General features: G+C 40.2%; 1 protein-coding gene across 2 annotated transcripts in view; it reads left to right on the top strand.

Moving 5' to 3' along the window:
• The first annotated feature begins 4,250 nt into the window (after positions 1 to 4,250).
• The window catches only part of LOC111142692 (ATP binding cassette subfamily B member 11), a 95,258-nt gene continuing 76,641 nt past the window's right edge, over positions 4,251 to 22,867 (top strand). Inside the window, exons 1-2 of one of the 2 annotated variants that reach the window (XM_022495988.1) lie at positions 4,251 to 4,303; positions 13,657 to 13,753. In XM_022495988.1, coding sequence (XP_022351696.1) covers positions 13,678 to 13,753 — 76 coding nt within the window. In that variant the 5' untranslated portion in view covers positions 4,251 to 4,303; positions 13,657 to 13,677. Of the gene's footprint in view, positions 4,304 to 13,656; positions 13,754 to 22,867 lie in introns of those variants that run through there. The other variant, XM_022495990.1, reaches the window with a different exon arrangement.

The following is a 22,867-nucleotide window of genomic DNA, read 5'->3' as shown; positions in this document are numbered from 1 at the left end:
TTTATGTGAGGTGGAAATAATTAGTAAGTATCATTACCTTAACTAAAATCACACCACAAGTAAGTGACAGAAGCAGGCCATGAGTCCAGTTCTCATGACTCCATAAACCGATGCTCTTTTCACTGTACTGTCTATTTTGCCTCCCTTTGCAGTGAACTAAACTATGGAGACTGTATCCTTCCACATGGCTTGCTTTAGAAACAGAAAGCTACCCAAGGAAGCTCTAATTCCGACATTTTTCTCTCTACTCATCTTTATGCCACAAAACACTTCTAATTATATTGTGTCAAGCTGGATTTTCACAATTTATATTGATTCTTTGGGGTGGTAATAATGAAGCAAAAGAGCCTGTCATTGGTGTACATGGGTAAGACTTCTGGACTGAAGCTCCGGTTTTACGCTATCTATAACTCATCTTACTGGCATTGAAAACCTTTCTTTGCCTAGCAAACTTAGATACCACTGTTGGCCAACAAACAAAAAAAACCCCACTATTTTCAAGCTTCTTCTCTCATCTGGTTCTTCCTAATGTTGCCTGTGTGTGTTCTATGACCTTGTTCATGCTGTATTCCTGACTGGGTCCTCCTCATACTCTGAGACGTAACTCCAATTCCCTCTCCTTGGAGACTCCCTAGTGATTCTTGTCCCCACTGATGTGTCATTTTTTAAAAAATATGTAAGAGATGCATTGAATGTTTTGACATTTGATGTTGTTTTGCCTTATTTTATTCTTAATTGCTTTTTAAAATTTTTATTTTATTTTTAAAAATTTTAAAAATGATTTTATTTATTTATTTGACAGACAGAGATCACAAGTAGGCAGAGAGGCAGGCGGGCGGGGGCGAGGAGCAGGCTCCCTGCTGAGCAGAGAGCCTGATGCGGGGCTTGATCCCAGGAACCTGAGATCATGACCTGAGCCTAAGGCGGAGGTTTAACCCACTGAGTCACCCAGGAGCCCCTCTTAATAGCTTTTTATGTGGGGCTTTATCTTCCCTTTAAGATTTATATGTTCTCAAGGACACTAACTCTAAAGTGTACAAGTGGGCAACCAGCATAACATCTGATGTGACATCTTGCAAATAGAAGATGCTCAATGATTTGTGTTTGAATGATTCACGTATTGAAAATAATACTGATTTATTTTGTTTCTTCCACAGTGCCCAGAATGATCCTCAATAGTTTTTTTTCCCCCCTAGTACAATTTTGGGAACAATTAATTGTTGGCTGAATTCTATCTTTCTCATTTGGGCCTTCCTTGAGGCATTTTTGGGTATAAGTTTGAACTATGGTCCAAATTGGTCTAAAGTGACCTCTTAAGATTTTATGATAGTGGTTCTCAAACTTCAGCATGCTGAGTCCCACCCCAAGAGTTTTTATTCAGGACATCTAGGGTAGACCCCAGAATTTATATTTCTAACAGCTAATGCTGATGCTGCTGGTCTAGTAATCACATTTTGGGAACCACCGCTCTACTGCCATTACAATGATACCATTTACTACTGCTCTCTCTCTTACTCTCCTCCAGCTCTATGGACTTCCTTGTGATTCCTTAAACACAGAAGGTGCTCCCTTGCCCAGAGCTTTCGCACTTACTGTTCTTCCAGATCCTCATGTACCTGCTCCCTCACCTCAGATCATTCCTCCTACGTCACCTTCTTCAACCGCCTGACTTAAAATGGCGACAATCCTGCTCACCTCGCAAACACACATTCACCCATACACATACTCCCTGTCATATTCCTTTCCTCTAATGTTTCTCTCCATAGCATCTCTCACCATCTGCACATATGTTGTACTTGTTGTTTATTATCTGTCTGCCCTTACTCCCACCAGAATATAGGATTCCTGAAGGCAGGAATTCTCATCAGTATTGCTCATACTGTATCCCAGAGGTTAGAACAGTATTTGGCACACAGGAAGCCCTCAAAAATGTTTCAGTTGATGTTTTAACTGGAGGACAGCAGGCACCACAGCTCTACCTGTTTTTAGACTCTAGATCATAAAGAAAGCTCACCTACGGCTGAAACACAATAGGAATGGTTGGTATTCATCCTGTCCTGGCTGCTCAAGGGGCCAGAGTTGAAGGAGCAGAGGAAGATGTTATTAAACCTGGAAGGGGCTCAGGACAGGTCATTGCTCTGCCCTCAGTTTTTGCATCTACAAGATGAGGTGGTTTCTGCAATATTGTTTCTAGCTCTAGAGCTCTTTTTCTTTTTTTAATCTTCCCGTACATCTACATGTCACACAAGGGGAAAGCTTAGGACGCTAGGACCAGTGAGCAGCTTCTTTCCATCCTGTAACTGTTATCAACAATTTCACCAGAATGAAGGTCACAAAATTCTACAGAGGCTCTTCTCCCTATCAAGGCTACAATCACACAGCTGTGCTGTCTTTTTGGTTTTGTGTAGAGCAAATTTCTTTTTCCTAGGTCCTAACCAGTGCCAAACCCAGTATTACTACATTTGCGTTGCCTCAGAAGTCAACCTGTCCCAGGGCTTTGCAAACCAGCTCGGAGAGGGGAACATCTTACAAATCTTCCTTATGTTTGCTGACCTTGATATATGGAAAATTTAACATATACCTATAATAACATACAAAATTTGGGGCTAAATTATAAATCATCATATATATGGATTCTAGTAGGAACAAACAGTAGTGGATGCTGGATTTTTTTTAAAAAAGATTTTATTTATTTATTTGACAGATAGAGGCAGTGAGAGAGAGAACATGCAGGGGAAGCAGGAGAGGGAGAAGCAGACTCCCCACTGAACAGGGAGCCCAATGCAGGGCTTGATCCCAGGAGCCTGGGATCATGACCTGAGCTGAAGGTAGCTGTTCAACCAGCTGAGCCACCCAGGTGCCCCTGCTGAATTTTTTTTTTTTTAATATTTTTAATTACTTTATTTGAGAGAAAGTGAGAGAATAAGAGAGAACATAAGCAGGGAGGAGGGGCAGAGGGAGAGGTGGAAGCAGACTCCACAATGAACAGGGAGCCCGATGCCCGGTTGGATCCCAGGATCCTGGGACCATGACCTGAGCCGAAGGCAGACACTTAACCGACTGAGCCACCAAGGCGCTCTGTGGATGCTGAATTTTAAAAAAGTTCATGACTGAAAAACTTTAAGTTGAGAAAACTTGATCTTATTATTTGAGCTTCCTTTCTGTAAATGGAGAAGCACTGGCCCACCTGCATTTTAGAGCGTGGGTGAAAGGTTAGCAGAGAGTGTTTAGGAGCATAGGCTCTACCCCTTAGTTGTAAGACCTGGGATAGGTTATTTATCCCCTCTGTGCTTCCGTCCCCTCCAGAATACAATGAGGATGATGATGAGAGCATCTAACCCCTATGCTTATTGAGAAATTCAAATAAGGGGGTACAAATAAAACTCTTCAACTGAGCCAGGTACCCAACAAGGGCTTGACCACCATTGGCTATCATTATTCATTGCTGAAGGCCAGAGTGAGACACACTTAGCAAAGGATTAACTCAGGCAGAGAAAGAAAAAATAAGAGCATTTGAGAAAATGGGAAGAATTCACAAGAAGGGAGAGGAACAGATCCAGACCACACAAAGGCATTGGAGAAGCTTTATGTATTTATTTGACTTGGATTTCTGTTCATTTAAACCTTTTAAAAAATCATTTCTCTCTCCTTACACAAGGCTTCCTCAGATGGGTAGAGCCTGAGGTCGTTGACAGTGGAGGCCAGGGTGCAAGGGTCATGTGAGCGCACAGAGTTTTGAGCAAAAGGCTGGTTCAGGAGTTCTTCCAGGTTATCTATCTCCACACAACTCCGGGGCTGGGGCAGAAGTATCAGGGGCCTGCCACGTAAGGAGTTTCCAAGAGTAATCTTACAGGTTGAGGGGAAAAAGTTTCAAGGTTTTTTTGGTCTTGGCTTGTTAGGTTTTAAAGTAACTTCTTCAGACCAAGGACCTATGAATGGAAGAGGAGGACCAAGCCACAATCACAGCTCTCTTGTGGGGCAGGGGTGGTGACACGGTCTTCTTTCAAGGGAATCCTCACTTTCCGATGCCTGGTGGCGCCCTCAGATGGCTTCCCAAACATGCTCTGGGTCTGAGGTTATTGTTTCCAGTGTGCTCAACCTTTCTGCAGATGTCACTGAACTGTGCTTCGCCTGGCCTTCAGGGCATTGACCCGTCAGCAAATAGATAATGTTTTCAAAAAAGCTTGAATTCTGTTCAGTGTTTTATAATGATGAAAACTGAAGTTGGAAAAGGTGGTAAAACGCTTTGACTCTCCACAGTAGAGTCTCTTGTTCTCTGGCTTTCTCAAGTTCACGCTCACAGGTAAGTGACTTCTACTGTCTAGAACATTTAAGGACTATGTTCTTCAAGTCTGTGGCTTCTGGCTTCTACTCTGGGGGGTGTTGTGTTTCTGACTTACTAAAGGCTGTCCTCTTGTCATGCGATAAGCAATACTGTAATGCTTGGATTGGAACTTGCAGAATACATTGATAATTTCATAATAGGATGTACAATAGAGATGGCTCTTGGTCACTGTTTCATTTATAACTTTATGCATCAGCTCTCTTGAGAATGTGAGTGTGTGGTGTATGGGGTGTGTGGTGCGAATGGGTGAATGGATCGAATAATCTGCCCAAAGTAAAAATGCTAGTGAACTTTTAAATCTTGGCTTTATGAAATCACAGTGCTGTTTGCACAGATCACCACAAATCGCATCCCAGAAAGCTGGTGCTGATTTATTAGAGAACTATACCAGCTTTCTCTTTTCTCCAACACCATGCTCATTTCCTCATTCTCCCAGTTTTCTGTAATTAAGATACTAAAAAATATGAGCTTTGGATGCATGGCTAGAGGGAGAAAGGTTGGTTTCTAGAATCTAATTTCCCTTTTTAGGTTTCCCTAGCTAGTAGAAATCACATGTTGCTGATAATTTGAACACATTGGTCAAATATCGAATGATGTCTGGGAATAAAGTGTGGTATTTCCAAGTGTTTTGAGGGAAGGCTAGCTTACTAGACATATTAGAGACAAATTATAACGACTGCATCCCAAACTCTTAATATTGGGATCTAATGGCGGTTATCATTAAACTTGTAAAGCATTAACTTATTTACAGGGTCTTGTTTAATACAAGTTCTTTCTCTATGCAGCAACACCCCCCACCTCAGCCCCACACACTCCCTACCCCTCCAGACTTGGGTACCCTCTTCCTCTGCTCTGTAACCTTCTGTTATTTTCTCTGAGACTCCATTTCCCTGCCTGGGAGTTACTGTTTACATGCTCTGCCCCCTACTTGATCATAAGCCCCTTGAATAATTTGTGTGTCCTCCCACTAACAGTAAAGGTGTCAAATATTTGCTGATGGTTGCTGGAAATAGATTAAGAAGTAATGTAGGGAAAAAAAAAACAACCTTGCTCATTCCATAGTTTTAAAGGACACTGAAATTGCTAAAAAAAGAAAAAAACAAAAAATGCCCAAGTTCCATTGCAAGAATCAAGTATTAGGGTTTGTGTGTTGCTTTGAGCAGATGGGAGAACTATGCGTGTAGAGACCAAGATAGGCTGGGAGTAATGTCGACCTTAAACTCTTGTTTGAGAGCAATTCTTTAGTCCTCCATTTCATTTCATTCCCTTGTCCATCAGCTGCAGCCCTCAGGCTAAAGGGGCCTCATTTCTATCCTAGCCTATCTTCCACATTGTTGACTCACACCCTCACGCCACAACCTGCTTATCTACAAGGCAGTATTTTTCTATTTTTCTTGCTTCTTAGTGTAAACTAATCTTTCTTCCTTTTCATGATCCTTGGGAAAAACAAATCATTTGCTGGGTTTAATAATATCAAAAGTGCACTATCTACATTTCTGCATGTCAGCAGTTGAAAGGCATTTTCAGGGCTTTAAAAAAAAAAATCAGAATTTGTGGCTGAGGAGACAACTTTCAAATTCCAGAGGACAAGGAGCCATTCTGCATTTCTCCCTGAGCAGCCCAGGGAAGGGGAGTGTGTGGTCCTGGAGGCCTGAAGAGCTTCTACGAAAGGAAAGGCCTCATAAGAGAAATGCCAAGGAGAATATTCACAGTGGGCTGTGTGGTGGGATGAAGACCATTGCACTCCGTGAGCCTGGCCTTGTACCCCTCGCTGTCCCTCCAGCTCCTCATTGACCACTAGGGCATTTAGATCCTCCTTATTACCTTGGCCTGGATGTAGGAAATCCCCAGCCTCTTCCTCCTAAATTCAGTTGAAGCAAGGTCCAACATATTTCAAAGGTAGTATTTTGGAGGAAATGAAATGGAGAGCAGAACAAATCTCCCCAGAGACAATTGAAAACCTGATGAGTAGAGAAGGGACAAGAGCCGAAAGTGACAGGAGCCTGGGCACCAATGGCCTATCTGTCTGGGGATGAACTGTGTGGTCTGTGCCCTGCTAAATGAGGGTGCTCGCTGCCTGGCAGAATGTTTGTCCTTCCCAACTGGATTTCCTAGTCCCTCTGGGTGTGGGCTCTCAAATTCCAAGCCTTATCAGAGTGTTGGCATTTTTAAACAAGTATAAAATGACCGTATCTTTATCTTGTCTAAAATTCTTTCTTTGTTCCTTTGCCATTGGGGTAAGGTCCCAAGTCCTCAGTGTTAAAGATGAGGCCCAGAAGAATCCAGCAGCCATGTCCTTCAGAGATGTCCATCCACTTCCCTTCACACTCACTGGACATTCTTCTGTCCTTGAGCCTATGTGCTCTCTCTTGCATCTGGACCTTTTCATGTGCTCTTCCCTGCCAGGGATGCTTTTTTGTCTCCTGTTTCCTTGGCTAACTCACTCTCATCTCCTATGTCCCACCCTGAAAATGCTCTGGCTCCAAGGCCTCTCTGCACTTCTCTAGACCAGGACAGGACCTTTGCTGGAGGGTCTAGGAGATGCCCATGCTTCCTTTTCACTCACAGTCATGCTTGTCATCTCTTATGTGGCACCTGCCTTCCCTGCCACAATGTAAGTTCCACGAGGATAGGGCAGGTTGGAGGGCTGGGGCTCCGTATGATTTTTAGGTTGGGTAAATCAGGCAATATTTCTTCCCAGGCACCAAGCTCTCCTGAACTGACCTCATAATACAGGAGTCAGCAAATATTTTCTGCAGAAGGCTAGAAAGTAAATGGTTTAAGCATTGGTGGGTGGATGGGGGGTTGTAAGTATAGTCTGTCACAATTCCTTAACTCTTCCAGTGTAGCACAAGAACAGCCAAGGACAAAATTAAAACTAATGGACATAATTGTGTTCCAATAAAGCTTTATTTACAAAAATGCAGTGGGCTGAATGTTCCTATTATAGTTGTATCTTCATCCTGGAAGGATTCCAGCTTCTAGGAGAACTATTTTCACCCCTGACCTGTTTCTTTTCTCTCTTCTTTCTTTCTCTCCCCTCCCTTCCTCCCTTCTGCCCTCCCTCCCACCCTACCACCCTCCTTCCCCTTCACTCCTTCCTTCCTGCCTACCTGCCTGCCTTTCTGTCATTCTTTCCCTTTCTCTTTTTCAGTTCTCCTGCAGTATCAATAGTCAGACTGGAATCTTGAAGTCACACTTAGCAGCCTTGATGCAATGATCCATGGTGGGCACTGACATTTTGTATTCTTTGGATTTTTGGGTTGTCCCTGACATAGCTTATAGAACTTTATCTCATCTAATTTTGACAGCCTCAACCCCCCATGGCAGTGCTTATTTATTTCCTTTCCGAGGTTTGTCAGTGTCCTAGGTTCTGTCAGGCAACCCATCCAGGTGTTACTTTCTGTCTTCTCTCTCTCCTCCCCAGCAGTGGTCTTCCAGAATATTGTTGCTAACGTTCTAAAGTAGAATTATCTGTGATGTGTCTACCAGTAAAGGTCAGGAGACTCTCCTCTGTGTTGATAAGATTACACATCTTATCAAAGAAAAGAAAACTTCAACCCTGGATAGTTAAACAGAAGTACAGATAGTCTGCACACAGACCACACGTCATTTAGCAGAGAGGGACGGTAGATCCGGCATGGACAATTAAAAATTCTTGGGGGTTCCACAATTAGGTGGCCAAAGTCTGCCAGCCAGGGCTTAGGAATCTTGATTTCTGACTTTTGACTCCCTAGATTTTCTAAGTTTATTGGAAGACCATCTTCCTGGAAGATTTGAAAATTCTCAATTTGTGTCCAAAGAGACTTTTAGGAGATTAAAATCATTTACTTTATGAAAAGGCAGAGTGAAAAGGAAATAGCATGGTATCTCATTTTCAATTCTGAGTTCTTTTGTGTGGTTAAAGTAAAATTTTATTATTGTAAATTGTTAGGAAACCTTAATTAAAGCTTCCTGCAATGTGTGATATCCAAGAAACCTTCACACACTTTAGGAAGCTCAAGAGCAAAATTGTTAGCTTGGGTACTATAGATAACAGCTGAGAGAGTAGAATTAGATGACATTACATCTGCTGATATTGATGGGGGAAAAAATGTGACAACACACCAGAATATGCTTAAATCGTGGAATGTACCAGGTGAAGAGAGACACACTCTTGTGACCCTGTGAAACAAATCTGTTGACCACCGAAAACTAGATTCCCACTATGTTCCCAGGGTTTCAGAAACTATCAGAGGTACTCTCTAGCATCTGCTATGTTTCCCAGAATCTCATCTAATAAAAAGGGAACTAACCTGTGGAAGAAAGCATGGTCTAGTGATATACCAGAATTTCATTCTATGCTTATAATGATATGAGGTAATCCATCTAACATCCAATTCTGGAAATATCACCTTTCCTGGAAAATATCATAGACAAGGCTTTTGCTTATTCGTTCTAGTAATTTTGGTATTTCGTTGTCCTTTCCCTGACTCAACATTATAAAATTGCCACTGTCTTTGTGGATGCATGCAAGTCATGAACTTTTCCAACACCATGGCCATCAAAAGTCATCACTGCCATTTCAGAGCTGGGCAGAGATAAGAAAACTAGCTTCAGTTTTTGACTGAGCAACCAACCAAAGGGGTGAGAACCGGTAGCTCTGATGTCTAAGGCAGGAAAGGATGCATTTCCTTCCTAAAGTAGAAAAGAAATTCATCCTTTCCTGACTTCAAAAAAATTAATTTTTTACTCAGAGGTGTTTGACATATGACATTGTGGAAGTTGAAGGTATACAACTTGTTGCTCTGATACAGTCATATATGGCAGTATGGTCACCACCAGAGCTTTAGCTAACACCTCTATCATGTCACACAATTATCATTTCTTTTTTGTGGTAAGACCATTTAAGATACAAGCTCTTAGCAATTTTGGAGTATGCAATATGGTACTGTTGACTATAATCACTCTGTTGTGCATTAGATCTCCAGAACATACTCATCTTCTAGTTGCAAGTCTGTATCCTTTAATGTCTCCCCAATCCCTCCACCCCTCAACCTCTGGTAACCACCATTCTACTGTTTCTATGAGTTCAGCTTTTTAAGATTCCATATATAGGCAACATCATATCATGTTTGTCTTTCTCTGTCTGGCTTATCTCATTAAAAATAATGTCCTCAAGGTCCATCCATGTTGTCACAAGTGGCAGGATTTCCTTCCTTCTTATGGCTGAATAATATTCCATTGTGTGTACATACACATACACATATGTAGTTTCTTATATATTCTATTTATGTGTGTGTATATATATGCCACATCTTTTTTTTTTTGTTTGTTTGTTTTTTTAAAAGATTTTATTTATCTGGAAGAAAGAATGAGAGAGAGAGAGCATGAGAGCGGGGAGGGTCAGAGAGAGAAGCAGACTCCCCTTGAGCAGGGAGCCAGATGTGAGACTTCATCCTGGGACCCCAGGATCATGACCTGAGCTGAATAAAGGCAGTCACTCAGCCAACTGAGCCACCCAGGCACACTATGCCACATCTTTTTTATCCATTCATCCATTGATGGGCACTTATGTTGTTTCTCTATCTTGGCTATGGTGAATAATGCTGCAATAAACACAGGAGTACAGGCATCTCTTCAAAATCCTATTTTAATTTCCTTTGGGTATATACTCAGAAGTGGGATTGCTGGATCATATGATAGCTGTATTTTTTATTTTTTTTAAAAGATTTTATTTATTTATTTGAGAGAGAAAGAGAAGGAAAGAGAGAGAGAATGCACAAGCAGGGGCAGAGGAGAAAGAGTGGAAGAAGCTGACTGACTCCCCACTGAGCAGGGAGTCTGATATGGACTCAATCCCAGGATCCTGAGATCATGACCTGAGCCAGCGCTTAACTGACTGAGCCACCCAGGCACCCTTGTATTTTATTTCTTAAGGAACCTGCATACTGGTTTCCATAGTGGCTAAACCAGTTTATATTCTCATCAACAGGGCATGAGGGTTCCCTTCTTTCCAAATGGTTATCAGTACTGGTTATTTCGTGTCTTTTTAAAGATAGCCCTTCTAACAGATGTGAGGTGATATGTCATTATGCTTTGGATATGCGTTTTCCTCATGATTAGTGATGTTGAGCATCTTTTCATGTACCTGTTGGCCAGTTGGATGTCTTCTTTAGAAAAAATGTCTATTTAGTTTCTCTGCCCTCAGTTTCTCTGCCTCTTTGCTCCATTCAGGCCTTCAAAGGACTGAATGAATAATGCCCATCTGCACTGGTCAGGGCAGTCTTCTACAGATTCAAATGCTAATCTCTTCTGGAAACACCATCACAAACATTCCCAGAAATAATGCTTTACCAGCTATCTGGGCATCCCTTAGTTCACTCAAATTGATACATGAAATTAACCATCCCATCAACCTCAGACAAAGTCGCTCTGAAACCAGGATAAAAATGAAACAAAGGCGAGTCCATAATATTGCCCAAACACAGGCAAAAAGAAGGTCATTGTGCAACCTTCAAAAATATCAAACATCCCTTTCTCTTGCTATGAGTGACTATTTCTGCACCCAATCATGAAATTGCTCTGGCTTTCTGACAGCCTCCAATCTGGAGCAAACCCCGGCTTTCTTGGATCCTCTCGCAAAACACACAACTGAAGCCCAAGTCCTGCAATAGTTTCTTCCTAACACTCTCTAACTGAGACCCCCATGGTCCCCACTGGGTGTTCTCCCCTACTGCAATAAAGTAATAAATCCAGATTGTTCCACTACAGTTGTGTTCCCAGTGGTCTTTGGCTGAAGGGCACTGTCAGTGCCACAAGGGTGGAAATCCATGCTATGCATGAATTTTGGTGTTTGAGAATATTACTCTTAAATAGTAAAATAGATATCCCAACAATCATTGCATTCAGAAAGAAGTGAAATGTAAGCCAACCCAGTGTGAAAACAACTGTACAGAATTGCTGAGGGCACAGAGAGGGAAAATGAAGAGAGTAGGTTGGTTGATCATCATTCTCCTCCTTAACAGAGGGTGGCTGACTGCAAGTGACCCCAGTGGGAGGGGTAGGGAGACAGTTTCTAGGCTTGAAGGCCAAAAGGAATGTTAGCCATCTTCTTTGGTGTCAGCTGATCTGCAAACACAGTTTCATGTCACTTTCACACTAGTCCTCCAAGGCAGATTTTATCACCATCATTGACTAGAATGATGGAGAATTCAGGGCCTGGAGAGAGGTTAAAAAGCATATATGACAACATGGAGTGAAGTCACAGGATCTGTGAAACTCTGAAGTTCATGGACAAGACACGACACAACTGGCCTCTAAGAGCTGCCAAGTATTTGCACACCAATGGAAAGAAACATTTTTTTAAAGATTTTATTTATTTATTTGACACAGAGACAGATCACAAGTAGGCAGAGAGGCAGGCAGAGAGAGAGAGGGGGAAGCAGGCTCCCCACTGAGCAGAGAGCATGATGTGGGGCTCGATCCCAGGGTCCTGGGATCAGACCTGAGCCGAAGGCAGAGGCTTTAACCCACTGAGCCACCCAGGCGCCCCAGAAAGAAACATTTTTAAATGAAGAACTAAGCCAGAAAAAAAAACCATTGAATACTGAATTTTTTTAAAAAAGTCTTATCTAAAAATTAGGAGATATAATATTACAACTATTGTTAAAATTTTATTTTCTCATTATGAAAGTATTTCTTTTCCTTTTGAAAAACAAATTTTTGGTTAAAATTTCAAAAGTGATATAACCCATGAATGTTGCATTCTCTGAATGTAATACTGCTATAGTGAAAAAAAATTTGTTGTTGAATAAGAATTTTGAGTCTAGTTCATGTACTTTTTTTTTATTTTACTGATCTCCTAAATTGCTTAATGAAATAATGTTTTTCACTCTACTTCTTAATAATGAGTTTATTTTGTAAAATTTATTTTTTATAAATCATGTTGATTGGCACTATTATGTTGATAATAACGTTTGATAAAATGTAATGAGAAGGGTACTTTATCTCTGTGGTTTTCCTTCCTAAAATACACAGTCCCTGTCTAATCCTGAGAAAAATCCAGAGAAAAGTATCAGGTAAGTTCCATTTTAGGGGACATTCTACAAAATAACTGCACTCCTCAAAACTGTCAAGGTCATCGGGACGCCTGGGTGGCTCAGTTGGTTGGGCGACTGCCTTCGGCTCGGGTCGTGATCCCGGCTTCCTGGGATCGAGTCCCACGTCGGGCTCCTTGCTCGGCAGGGAGCCTGCTTCTCCCTCTGCCTCTGCCTGCCACTCTGTTTGCCTGTGCTCACTCTCTCTGACAAATAAATAAAAATCTTAAAAAAAAAAAAACTTAAAAAAAAACTGTCAAGGTCATCAAAAATAAGGAAAGTATGAGAAATGGTGAGAGCCAAGAGGAACTTAAGGAGATAGAATGACTGAATATAATGTTTTCCCTCTACATCTTTGCAGTACTTTGTACTACTAGATGTTGAATCTTTGCCAGTATTTCAGTTAATGGTTTTAGTATTCATTGCTGATCGTTACCCAAAATCTATTCATCGGAGTGCCAGATAATGATTTCCCTAAATTTATTAGGTTTTAGAAATCAGTAATGGATATTGATTTTTATTGATACCTTTTCTGCATCTATCAAAATGACCAAAGTTTTTCATTAAATGATGATTGCATTCCTGGGACCAACGTTGCTCATTATATTTTGTTCATGAACTGCTGAATTATACCTAACGTATATAGCAATTTTGGATCTATTTTCAAAAAGTCATTGTAATTCTATTTTTTCTTATAGCATTCTTGTTTATTTTGATGTCAAGGTAATACTTGTTTTCTAAAGTGAGTAGGTAGCTCTTCCCCTGTACTCACCATATTCTTGATATAGGAGTTGTATTTACAAAGGAGCACTGCAGGCTACCCCCCAGTGATAGGTGTTGTCCTTCCAGACATTGACCCAATAATGTCACCAGTTGGTTGTGCAGCTCTAGTGGTTTTTATTTTTACTCATGGAAGGAGGGAAGGAAGGAAGGAAGGAAGGAAGGAAGAAAGTAAGGAAAGAAAAGGAAAGGATGGAAGGATAGACAATCAGAAAGGACAAATAAGTAAAAAATAACTATCCACTCATCAACTAGAGAAAGCCATAATCAATGGTTTGACTTTATCTTTCCTAATAATTAGACTCTTTCATGGACTTATTGACCAACTAAAACAAAATCTACATTTTAGTGAAGATTGAAATTGTTAGTGATTGTACCAAACTGTTCTTTCATTTGACTGCTTTGTTTAAAGAAGAGAAAAGAAATAATTGCAATGCTTATTTTATTTTATAGGGCTATTGGCTGCAGATTGCAATGTCTGACTCAGTAATTCTTCGCAGTGTGAAGAAATTTGGAGAGGACAATTATGGTTTTGAGTCAGACAGATTCTGTAAGTGGTCTTTTTCTTTTACTGTCTCTTAAACAAAAAGAGGTTAGAGCAAAAGTGGACAAGCTAGTGAACTTCCAAGGGGCAGAAGAAGACCAACAATAATATGAAGAACCATTACTGGATGTATTTCTTACTGACTGATGGGTGGTTCTATCCAGAATCCATGTAATGGAATGTTTGAAAATGCTGGGTAAAAAACATATGAAGTGTGGGAGAATGTGGGGTGGCTGCGTACATTGAAGGACACAACCAGTGGAATTGGTACATTTTCCAAGACTGAAATCATGGCATGTCCAGAAATTGATGCCCAATTCCATTTCACTGATATCAAAACATTTTTCAAAAGCACCAGCTGTGAAAGCAGCATAAATGGGTTTTAAACTGTACCTCCTCTATAAATTTCCCATGCCTAGGGAAGTTAATGTCAACTCATCATGTAATACTCAACCCATACAATAAATTAAGAACCTGGAAAAAAAAACTGCACAAAGTGTAGGTGAATGAAAGTATCTCATCTACAAAATCCAGCACTGGTTATTATTATTGCCTTTATCCATCTATTGTTAAAATTGATTATAGTAGTAATTATTTAGTGAGAAAAAACCAAGACTATGCTGGCCAGAATGAGATAATGGGAAAGAGGGCCCATAGCATTAGTAACTAACATCTAGTGAGCACAAGTGATTCCAAGTAATTAGTATTATTATTGTTATTTTAAAAAATATTTATTTACTTATTTGAGGGAGAGAGAGAGACTGCCCAAACAGGGGGAGGTGTAGAGGGAGAGGCAGAGGGAAAGCATAGGGGAAGCAGACTCCCCACTGAGTGCTGAGGGGAGCCTGAGGGGGCTCCATCTCAGGACTCTGAGATTATGACCTGAACTGACCAGACCCTGAACCTTTTGAGCGACCCAGGTACCCCACAATTATTAGTTTTAAACAAATTCTATGATTTTACAACTTACAGAGGAAGAAAATGAGACTTGAATAAATTGTTTAAACTTTTGCAAAGATTTCATGACCAGTGATTATGGAGCCATCATCCCAATCCAGTTCTGATTTCTTTATTTTTTAAATTTTTTAAATTTTTTATTAACGTATAATGTATTATTAGCCCCAGGGGTACAGGTCTGTGAATCGCCAGCTTTACACACTTCACAGAACTCACCATAGTACATACCCTCCCCAATGTCTATAACCCAACCACCCTCTCCCTACCCACCTCCCCTCAGCAACCCTCAGTTTGTTTTGTGAGATTAAGAGTCTCTTATGGTTTGTCTCCCTCCAGATCCCATCTTGTTTCATTTTTTCCTTCCCTACCCCCCAAGCCTCCCCACATTGCCTATCAAATTCTTCATATCAGGGAGATTATATGATAATTCTCTTTCTCTGATTGACTTACTTCGCTCAGCATAACACCTTCTAGTTCCATCCATGTCATTGCAAAAGGCAAGATTTCATTTCTTTTGATGGCTGCATAGTATTCCATTGTGTATATATACCACATCTTCTTTATCCATTCATCTGTTGATGGACATCTAGGTTCTTTCCATAGTTTGGCTATTGTGGACATTGCTGCTATAAACATTTGGGTCCATTGCCCCTTCAGATCACTACATTTGTATCGTTAGGGTAAATACCCAGTAGTGCGATTGCTAGGTCATAGGGTAGCTTTATTTTCAACTTTTTGAACCTCCATGCTGTTTTCCAGAGTGGTTGCACCAGCTTGCATTCCCACCAATAGTGTAGGAGGGTTCCCCTTTCTCCTCATCCCCGCCAGCATCTGTCATTTCCTGACTTGTTAATTTTAGCCATCCTGACTGGTGTGAGGTGGTATCTCATTGCGGTTTTGACTTGTATTTCCCTGATGCCGAGTGATGTGGAGCACTTCTTCATGTCTCTGTTGGCCATCTGGATGTCTTCTTTGCAGAAATGTTTGTTCATGTCCTCTGCCCATTTCTTGACTGGATTATTTGTCCTTTGGGTGTTGAGTCTGATAAGTTCTTTATAGATTTTGGACACTAGCCCTTTATCTGATATGTCATTTGCAAATATCTTCTCCCATTCTGTCAGTTATCTTTGGTTTTGTTGACTGTTTCCTTTGCTGTACAAAAGCTTTTGATCTTGATGAAGTCCTAATAGTTCATTTTTGCCCTTGCTTCCCTTGCCTTTGGCGATGTTCCTAGGAAGAAGTTGCTGCGGCTGAGGTCGAAGAGGTTGTGGCCTGTGTTCTCCTCAAGGATTTTGACGGATTCCTTTCTCACATTGAGGTCCTTCATCTATTTTGAGTCAGTTTTTGTGTGTGGTGTAAGGAAATGGTTCAGATTCACTTTATTTTTTTGCATGTGGCTGTCCAATTTTCCCAACACCATTTTTTGAAGAGATTCCCCCCCACCATTGGACATTCTGTCCTGCTTTGTCGAAGATTAGTTGACAACAGAGTTGAGGGTCTATTTCTGGGCTCTCTATTCTGTTCCATTGATCTATGTGTCTGTTTTTGTGCTAGTATCATACTGTCTTGATGATGTCAACTTTGTAATAGAACTTGAAGTATAGAATTGTGATGCCACCAACTTTGGTTTTCTTTTTCAACATTCCTCTGGCTATTTGAGGTCTTTTCTGGTTCCATATAAATTTTAGGATATTTGTTCCGTTTCTTTGAAAAAAAGGGATGGTATTTTGATAAGGATTGCATTAAACGTGTAGATTGCTTTAGGTAGCATAGACATTTTCACAATATTTGTTCTTCCAATCCGTGAGCATGAGATGTTTTTCCATTTCTTTGTGTTTTCCTCAATTTCTTTCATGAATACTTTATAGTTTTCTGAGTACAGATTCTTTTCCTCATTGGTTAGGTTTATTCCTAGGTATCTTATGGTTTTGGGTGCAATTGTAAATGGGATTGACTCCTTAATTTCTCTTTCGTCTGTCTAGTTGTTGGTGTATAGAAATGCAACTGATTTCTGTGCATTGATTTTATATCCTGACACTTTACTGAATTCCTGTACAAATTCAGATTTGGAGTGGAGTCTTTTGGGTTTTCCACATAAACTATCATATCATCTGTCAAGAGTGATAGTTTGACTTCTTCTTTGCCAATTTGGATGCATGTAATTTCTTTTTGTTGACTGATTGCTGAGGCTAGGACTTCTAGTACTATGTTGAATAGCAGTGGTCATAATGGACATCCCTGCCATGTTCCTGACCTTAGCAGAAAAGCTTTCAGTTTTTCTCCATTAAGAATGATATTTGCTGTGGGTTTTCCATAGATGACTTTGATGATATTGAGGTATGTACCCTCTATGCCTACACTTTGCAGAGTTTTGACCAGGAAGGAATGCTGTACTTTGTCAAATGCTTTTTCAGCATCTATTGAGAGTATCATATGGTTCTTGTTCTTTCTTTTATTAATGTGTTGTATCACATTGATTGATTTGCGGATGTTGAACCAAACTTGCAGCCCAGGAATAAATCCCACTTGGTCATGGTGAATAATCCTTTTAATGTACTGTTGGATCCTATTGGCTAGTATTTCGGTGAGAATTTTTGCATCCATGTTCATCAAGGATATTGGTCTATAATTCTCTTTTTTGATGGGGTCTTTGGTTTGGGGATCAAGGTAAGGCTGGCCTCATAAAATTAGTTTGGAAATTTTCCTTCCATTTCTATTTTTTGGAACAGTTTCAGAAGAATAGGAATTAATTATTCTTTAAATGTTTCATAGAATTCCCTTAGGAAGCCGCCTGACCCTGAGCTCTTGTTTGTTGGGAGACTTTTTTTTTTTTAAGATTTTATTTATTTATTTGACAGATAGAGATCACAGGTAGGCAGAGAGGCAGGCAGAGAGAGAGAGGAGGAAGCAGGCTCCCTGCTGAGCAGAGAGCCCGATGCGGGGCTCGATCCCAGGACCTTGGGACCACGACCTGAGCTGAAGACAGAGGCTTTAACCCACTGAGCCACCCAGGCGCCCCTGTTGGGAGACTTTTGATGACTGCTTCAATCTCCTTACTGGTTATGGGTCTGTTCAGGTTTTCTACTTTTTCCTGGTTCAGTTTTGGTGGTCTATACATCTCTAAGAATGCATCAATTTCTTCCAGATTATCAAATTTGCTAGCATATAGTTGCTAATAATATGTTCGTATAATTTCTTGTATTTCTTTGGTGTTGGTTGTGATCTCTCCTCTTTCATTCATGATTTCATTTATTTGGGTCCTTTCTCTTTTCTTTTTGATAAGTCTGGCCAGGGGTTTATCAATCTATTAATTCTTTCAAAGAACCATGTCCTAGCTTAGTTGATTTGTTCTACTGTTTTTTTTTTTTGGTTTCTATTTCATTGATTTCTGCTCTGATCTTTATTATTTCTCTTCTCCTGCTGTGTTTAAGCTTTCTTTGTTGTTCTTTCTCCAGCTCCTATAGGTGTAGGGTTTGGTTGTGTATTTGAGACATTTCTTGTTTCTTGAGAAGGTCTTGTATTGCTATATATATTTTCCTCTCAGGACAGCCTTTGATGTGTCCCACAGATTTTGGACAATTGTGTTTTCATTATCATCTGTTTCCATGAATTTTTTCAATTCTTCTTTAATTTCCTGGTTGACCCATTCATTCTTTAGAAGGATGCTCTTTAGCCTCCATGTATTTGGGTTCTTTCCAAATTTCCTCTTGTGATTGAGTTCTAGCTTTAGAGCATTGTTGGCTGAAAATATGCAGGGAATGATCCCAATCTTTTGGTACTAGTTGAAACCTGATTTGTGACCTAGGATGTGATCTATTCTGGAGAATGTTCCATGTGCACTAGAGAAGAATGTGTATTCTTTTGCTTTGGGGTGGAATATTCTGAATATATCTGTGATGTCCATCTGGTCCAGTGTGTCATTTAAGGCCTTTATTTCCTTGCTGACCTTTTGCTTGAATGATCTGTCCATTTCAGTGAAGGGAGTGTTAAAGTCCCCACTATTATTGTGTTATTGTCAATGTGTTTCTTTGATTTTGTTATTAATTGGTTTATATAGTTGGCTGTTCCCATTTAGGGGCATAGATATTTAAAATTGTTAGATCTTGTTGTACAGACCCTTTGAATATGATATAGAGTCCTTCCTCATCTCTTATTATAGTCTTTGGCTTAAAATCTAATTTATCTGATATAAGGATTGCCACCCCAGCTTTTTTTTGATGTCCATTAGCATGGTAAATTGTTTTCCACCCCTTCACTTTAAATCTGGAGGTGTCTTTGGGTCTAAAATGAGTTTCTTATAGACAGCATATTGATTGGTTTTGTCTTTTTTTTTTAATCCATTCTGATACCGTATGTCTTTTGATTGGGGCATTTAGCCCATTTACATTCAAGGTAACTATTGAGAGATATGAATTTAGTGCCATTGTATTGCCTGTAAGGTGACTGTTACTCTATGTTGTCTCTGTTCTTTTCTGGTCTACTATTTTTAGCCTCTCTCTTTGCTTAGCGGACTCCTTTCAATATTTCCTGTAGAGCTGGTTTGGTGTTTACAAATTCTTTTAGTTTCTGTTTGTCCTGGAAGCTTTTTATCTTTTCTTCTATTTTCAATGATAGCCTAGCTAGATATAGTATTCTTGGCTGCATGTTTTTCTCACTTAGTGCTCTGAATATATCATGCCAGTTCTTTCTGGCCTGCCAGGTCTCTGTGGATGAGTCTGCTGCCAATCTAATATTTTTACCATTGTATGTTACCATTGAAAGCAACAACCGGGCTGCTTTCAGAATTTTCTCTTTGTCACTAAGACTTGTAAGTTTTACTATTAGATGATGGGGTATGGACCTATTTTTATTGATTTTGAGGAGGGTTCTCTGTGCCTCCTGGATTTTGATGTTTATTCCCTTTGCCATATTAGGGAATTTCTCTGCAATAATTCACTCCAATGTACCTTCTGCCCCCCTCTCTCTTCCTTCTTCTTCCAGAATCCCAATTATTCTAATATCGTTTCATCTTATGGTATCACTTATCTCTCAAATTCTCCCCTCATGGTCCAGTAGTTGTTTGTCTCCTTTTGTTCAGCTTCATTATTCTCTGTCATTTGGGGTTCTATCTCTTTAATTCTCTCTTCTACCTCATTTACCCTAGCAGTAAGAGCCTCTATTTTTTTATTGCACCCCATTAATAGTTTTTTTAAAGTTTCAGCTTGGTTAGATTTTAGTTCTTTTATTTCTCCAGAAAGGGCTTTTATTTCTCCAGACAGCATTTCTTTAATATCTTCCATGCCCTTTTCAAGCTCAGCTAGCACCCTGAGAATCATCATACTGAACTCTAGATCTGACATATTATCCATGTCTATATTGATTAGGTCCCTAGCCTTCGGTACTGCTTCTTGTTCTTTTTTTTTTTTTTTTTTTTTGTGGTGAGTCTTTCTGCCTTGTCATTTTATCCAGATAAGAATATATGAATGAGAGAATAAAATGCTAAAGGGGTGGCAAAGACCCCAGAAAAATGAGCGTTAACCAAATCAGAAGAGACCCCAAATCATGGGGAGAAGAAAGGCAGTAAAAAGAAGTTTAAAAATTTTTGAAAAAAAAATTTATATGTATATATTAGACTGGTGAATAGAACAGAGCCACCCACTTGATTTTGGGTATATTTTGGTCTTTTAGAAGAAACTACCTCCCAAAATTTTAAAGAAAGAAAAAAATATATATATACACACACACACACACACATACACACAAGTAAGGGTAAACATGATGAAGGGATGGAATGTGACTGTAAAGATGAAAATTTTAAAAAATCTTAAAAAATGAGTTGATAAGATAAGTTGGTTGGGAAAAGAAATAAAAAGAAAGTGGAGAGAATTTGCTTAGGCTGGAGACTAGAACAAAGCCCTGTGCTAGATTTAGGGTATATTTTAATCTATTAGAATAAGTTATATCCAAATTTTTTCAGAAGAAAAAACTCTATATGTATACAAAAAATAAAGTTAGTTACAATGAAGGATAAAATATGACTATAATAATGAAGTTCAAAAAGATTTTTTTTAAAGAAAGTTACTATTAAGATAAACTAGTTAAAAAATGTTAAAAGAGGAAAGAGTAAAAGTTAAAAAAATTAGAATAAGAAAAAAATAAAATTAAAAACATTTATTTAACTTTGCAAGACTAAAGAATCATAGGGTGTGGGGCACCTGGGTGTCTCGGTGGGTTAAGCCTCTGCCTTCTGCTCAGGTCATGATCTCAGGGTCCTGGGATCGAGCCCCGCATCGAGCTCTCTGCTAAGCAGGGAGCCTGCTTCCCCCGTCTCTGTGCCTGACTCTCTGCCTACTTGTGATCTCTATCTGTCAAATAAATAAATAAAATCTTAAAAAAAAAAAAAGAATCATAGGGCAGAAGCTATGAATTCCATACTTTGCTTTCCCCTTCTCTGGAATTCTGTTATTCTCCTTCATCAATGAGCTTGGCCTTGGCTGGATGTTCTTGCTGATCTTCTGGAGGAGGGGCCTGTTGTAGTGATTCTCAAGTGTCTTTGCCCGAGGCGGAATTGCATTACCCTTGCCATGGGCCAGGCTAAGTAATCTGCTCAGTTCACTCTCAGGAGCTTTTGTTTCCTGAATGTTTTCCTTTCTATAGAGCTCTGGAAGATGGGAATGAAAATGGCGGCCTCCCAATCTCTGGCTGGGGCGGAGGGTCGAGAGCTCAGGGCCACACTCCTCAGTGCACCCTGGGAGAAAAGCGCTCAATCACTCCTGTCTCCCTGGTCTCTGGCTGTGCTCTGAGCTCACCCAGCATGTGACCAAACATTTCTGTCTCTGGGACACAGCCCCATTTGGAGTCTCCAAACCCAGCAGATTCCTGCCACTCTGCTCTTTCGGGTGGGTCTCCCCGGATCTGCCACTTGTGGGGTCCCTGCTCAAAGAGCAGTGGCTTCACTGTGTCATGGATCACAGTTTAAGGTAACCCCGAGCTGAGAGCTCACTCCTCAGCTCCGTCTCTGTAGCCAGCTTCCCTGCTCTAATACCCATGAGCTCTTCTACACTCAGACACCCTGATCCTTCCGTGACCCCACGGGACCTGAGACCACACTGTCCCCACGAGGGCTCCACCCCTGCTTAGCTTCTGGAGGGATGTCCCTCACTGGAGCAGACTTTTAAAAGTTCTGATTTTGTGCTCCACCGCTTGCCGGGAGCCAGCCCCTCCCTCCATGGTCTATCTTTCCTTCACTTCAGATTCACTTCTTTGCAGGTCTTACCTTTCAGAAAGTGGTTGATTTTCTGTTTCTAGAATTGCTGCTCTTCTTCTCTTCGATCTCCTGTTGGATTTGTAGGTGTTTGGAATGGTTTGATAATTAACTAATTGAACTCCTGTGACCTGATGTCATCTCAGCCTGCTCCAGTTCTGATTTCTAAAGCCAAGATGTATAATCTCTATCTATGCTACAATGCCTCTTTACTCTTACTTAAATTAAATTAATTAAAATGCCAGGGATTCAGGATGTGTTGTCCCATGGCAGGGGTTGACATTAGCACCCTGAAATTCCTTTCCCTTCCTTCCCCTGTCCCTACACCCATGTCCCAGAACCCCCACTTTCACTTCCTACGCTCCATTTGCTCTCACCTAGGCTGGGGAAAATTCTATCCAGCTTAATTTGGTGGTTTCTACTGGCATGTGAGTGTCAACATCATCTTATTGTCTAATTAATTTGTAGTCTCAATTTTAAATAGATAAATTCTGATGTTTCCAAGGAATAAAACAATAAATATTCATTTTACTTGGTAGTTCAAAGAACTAAATTTTCTTATGCTAATTTAAAAATGTTGGTATCCAGTTGACATTCAGGAAATACAAATACCTCATATCCTGTAGAAATATCAAAAATATGTAGTCAAGCCAGCAGTCTTGAACTTGACAGGGTGTCTTCTTGTGTAATATGAGAGACAGAGAGAGAGAGAATGAAAAAAAAAAAAAAGAGAGAGAGAGAAAGGCAAATAGTCATTTTGCTATGTTCCATGAGTAAAGCTAACTTATGGGAATGTTTTCCCAGAGCAAACTTTTTTTTTTTTTTAAAGATTTTATTTATTTATTTATTTGACAGAGATCACAAGTAGGCAGAGAGGCAGGCAGAGAGAGAGGAGGAAGCAGGCTCCCTGCTGAGCAGAG

Source organism: Enhydra lutris, unplaced genomic scaffold (genome assembly GCF_002288905.1).
Source record: "Enhydra lutris kenyoni isolate GAN:26980312 unplaced genomic scaffold, ASM228890v2 scaffoldscaffold1, whole genome shotgun sequence".
NCBI lineage: Eukaryota > Metazoa > Chordata > Mammalia > Carnivora > Mustelidae > Enhydra > Enhydra lutris.
Note: the sequence above shows the minus strand (reverse complement) of the source record. Positions and strands in the feature narration are given on the sequence as shown.